The 2,962-nt window shown below is 52.4% G+C and overlaps 1 protein-coding gene across 2 annotated transcripts in view; it reads right to left on the reverse strand.

Moving 5' to 3' along the window:
• The window catches only part of Ss18 (synovial sarcoma translocation, chromosome 18), a 70,207-nt gene extending 69,178 nt beyond the window's left edge, over positions 1-1,029 (reverse strand). For both annotated transcript variants that reach the window (XM_005372727.2, XM_005372726.2), the window contains exon 1: positions 60-1,029. In XM_005372727.2, coding sequence (XP_005372784.1) covers positions 60-128 — 69 coding nt within the window. In that variant the 5' untranslated portion in view covers positions 129-1,029. The remainder of the gene's footprint in view (positions 1-59) is intronic.
• Positions 1,030-2,962: the final 1,933 nt, after the last annotated feature.

The raw sequence follows: 2,962 nt of genomic DNA on the forward strand, positions 1-2,962 counted from the left end.
CGCCCCAGTCCCGCGCCCAGGCGGGACGGACCCGGCATGCCCGGCCCGCCAAGTTTCACCTTCTGAATCGCAGCGGGCGTGATCTCCCCCTTGCCTCGCTGCCTCGGGGCCGCGAACGCCACAGACATGTTGCCGCCGTGACCGCTGCGAGCAAGTCCCGAGCGCTCCGGGTGAACGGCGAACTGGGGGAAAGACGCCGGGCCCTCGGGCCGCACCACCTCGGCCGGCGCGGAGGGGGGATGCTCGGGGGCCGCGCGCGCCGTCCGCCGGCCCGTTGTCTGCGGAGGGCCCCGGCCCGCGGAAACCCTGCTTCTGAGCGTGGCTAAGCGGGGAGGGCAGCGGCAGAACTTCTCCGCCCTCGCGCGCCCTCGCGCCCCTCGGCCCGGCCTCCCCGCACCCCCGCGCCTCAGCGCCAATGGTACGGCCGCGCCCCAGTCCTCCCTCCGCTTCAGCGATTCAGGAAATGGTCCCGCCGCCGCGGGAGAGGGTGAGGCCGGCAGCCCTGTCACAGGAAATGTGAGCGCCCGGCCGGCCCGCCCCCCGCGCCGTGGAGCGGGTCGCGCGCCTCCAGCTGCGCCTCGGCGCCGCCCCCGGACCCCTTCAGAGTTTCCAACTCCGGCCTCGGCCCTCCTGGGAAGCAGCGACCTCCCGGAGCGGTCTCGGCAGCCCGGGGAGGGCCGGGGAAGGGCCGGCTCGGCCGGGGAGTGCGCGCGGACCCTGCAGCCTGCGGGGTGGAAGCCGGAGGGAGCCGATTCGCCGGTTTGAACGGCTCGGCTACGCCCCGAAGTCTCCCCTCCGAGTCCTCCGCAGCGATCGCACGCTCGCCGAGTCGTGCCGAGCAATCGGAAAAGAACCTGACCCGAAATCGGGACCCCAAGGCTGTGACCCGGACTCGGGGGCAGCCGTCCAACAAGGCTGCAAGGGCTGGAGAAGAGCTCGCCTTGAGGAACAAACTGGAACTGTGGGTCGAGTTCATCCAACTTTGGATCGGAGAAACAGAGCTTTGAACTAGCACGCCGCCACACTTTCTCTTCCAGTTACAGCCTTGTCCATTAGGCCCAGACTTGCTAGGCTTCAAATCAGTGTGAGCGGGGAAGGGAGAAAAAAGTTTTAAAATTAGTGAAGAACTGGAGCAAATGTGGGTAATGTGTTGCTGTGGGTTTTTAATTCCGTAAATTCAGACTGCCTTAATAGCACAAAAGGGAAGTTTATATAAAATGTTACCCAACATTAATGAGGCTCAAACTTTTATAGGTTTAAATACAAAATGAACTGAAAAATAAAAAACATTTTTAAAGGTCCTTTCAAATAGATGCTTTTCACGAAAAGGTTGCCTTCATTCAGCAAAGATGGGTGTGTTGCTTGTGCCAGGTTTTATGCCAGGTACCAGTGATAGAACCATCAACAAGTTGGATATGGAACCTGCTCTCAATCTCACTCTATAGGGGCTGGGGCTTTAGCTCAGCGGCACAGCGCCTGCCTGGCAAGCACAAGGTCGTGAGTTCAATTCCCGGTACCAGGGAAAAAAAAACAAAACAAAAAATCTCATTCTATAATACAGCACAGTCCAAAAAAGAAGTAAACACGTGTATGTAAAGTCCTAAGACTAGCAAATAAAGAACTAAATGGTGGACATTTCTGTGAGTTAATGTGGGAAGTCTCCATTATATTTAAACTGGGCCCTAAAAGATGAAGACTCAAGCCATGTTAAGAATAAAGGGAGGAAACTTTATTTCTCCCCTTCGAATGGTAAATATTCTGAATTTACCTTTCACTGTCCTAAGCCTGGAAGAAAACAACTGGTGTATTTGCACTTAATGTACTCACACCAAATTGGGAACCCTATTGAATTCAGAACAGAAACCGATCCTTCCCTGATCCCCTCTCTCTTTAGATATGGTCTGCCTAAATTGCCCAGGCTGGGCTTGAACTTTGAATCTTCAAACCTCAGCCTTGTTACACGTGCTGGGATTGCAGCAGGAGAGCAGAAACCAGTTCTTGTCCGCCACTAACCGTGTGTGTCCAACACCTGACATACACAGCCATGTCTTGTTTACACAAAAGTACCTATCTAAGGATAATATTTCAGCCAGAAAAGTGAATCTCCAGGAGTCCTTCACTCCAGTTGTGTCCAGCTAGCAGGTAGCATGGAAATCTTAAAAAGCAGCAAGAACCAGTAAAAACAGCTGTCTGAATTTCTATATCACGGTTTAAAAAAATGAACGGACTCCCATTTCAGTACCCAAAAAAGATAGGTACATTTTTAAATTATAGCTTCCCAATGTTGGGAAAGAGAAAGTGACAGAACCGGTTATAGGCTCCCTGAGCTGTTCACTCCCTCAGGGTAGCAGGATGGGACCCGGAGTACCTATTCATAGGAGTTGTGCAGGATAATCTGCAGCCTTCTCTAGGATCCTATGTATGCGGTAAGATACTGTCATTTTCAAGGTGTCCTATTCTATAAAATGTGTTAAGAAGCACTAGTTAAAAGGTCCCGCCAGAAATACAAATGATTACATGCCTGTAATCCCAGCACTAGTGAGGCTGAGGCAGGAGGATCGCCTGGAGTTCATGGCCTGCCTGGACTACAAAGTGAGCCTGAACTAATAGTGAAAAGCTGTCTCAGACAAAAAAAAAAAAAAGCAGGGGGGACGAATATAGTTTAGTGGAGCAATGACACTCACCTTCAGTTTTCCTATGTAAAACCCAATCGCTTACCCCTGCCTGGAAGAATAGAAATGGAGAAAAAAAGGAGATTGAGGCCTGAAGGACATCTGAGCTAGGGAACACTGAGGGAAACTGTAAATCCGGACTCACCTCACCTTTCACTTTGAGAGGAAGTAGACTGGAATGGTGGAGGAGTTGAGAGGGTAAAAAAACGGATAAAGGGTCTTCAGCATTTAGGGATTGGGGATTAAAATTCAGTGGTAGCGCACTTGTCTAGCAAACTGAGGGCCCTGGT

This window comes from Chinchilla lanigera, unplaced genomic scaffold, assembly GCF_000276665.1.
Source record: "Chinchilla lanigera isolate Chin_1 unplaced genomic scaffold, ChiLan1.0 scaffold00001, whole genome shotgun sequence".
In the NCBI taxonomy this organism is placed as follows: domain Eukaryota; kingdom Metazoa; phylum Chordata; class Mammalia; order Rodentia; family Chinchillidae; genus Chinchilla; species Chinchilla lanigera.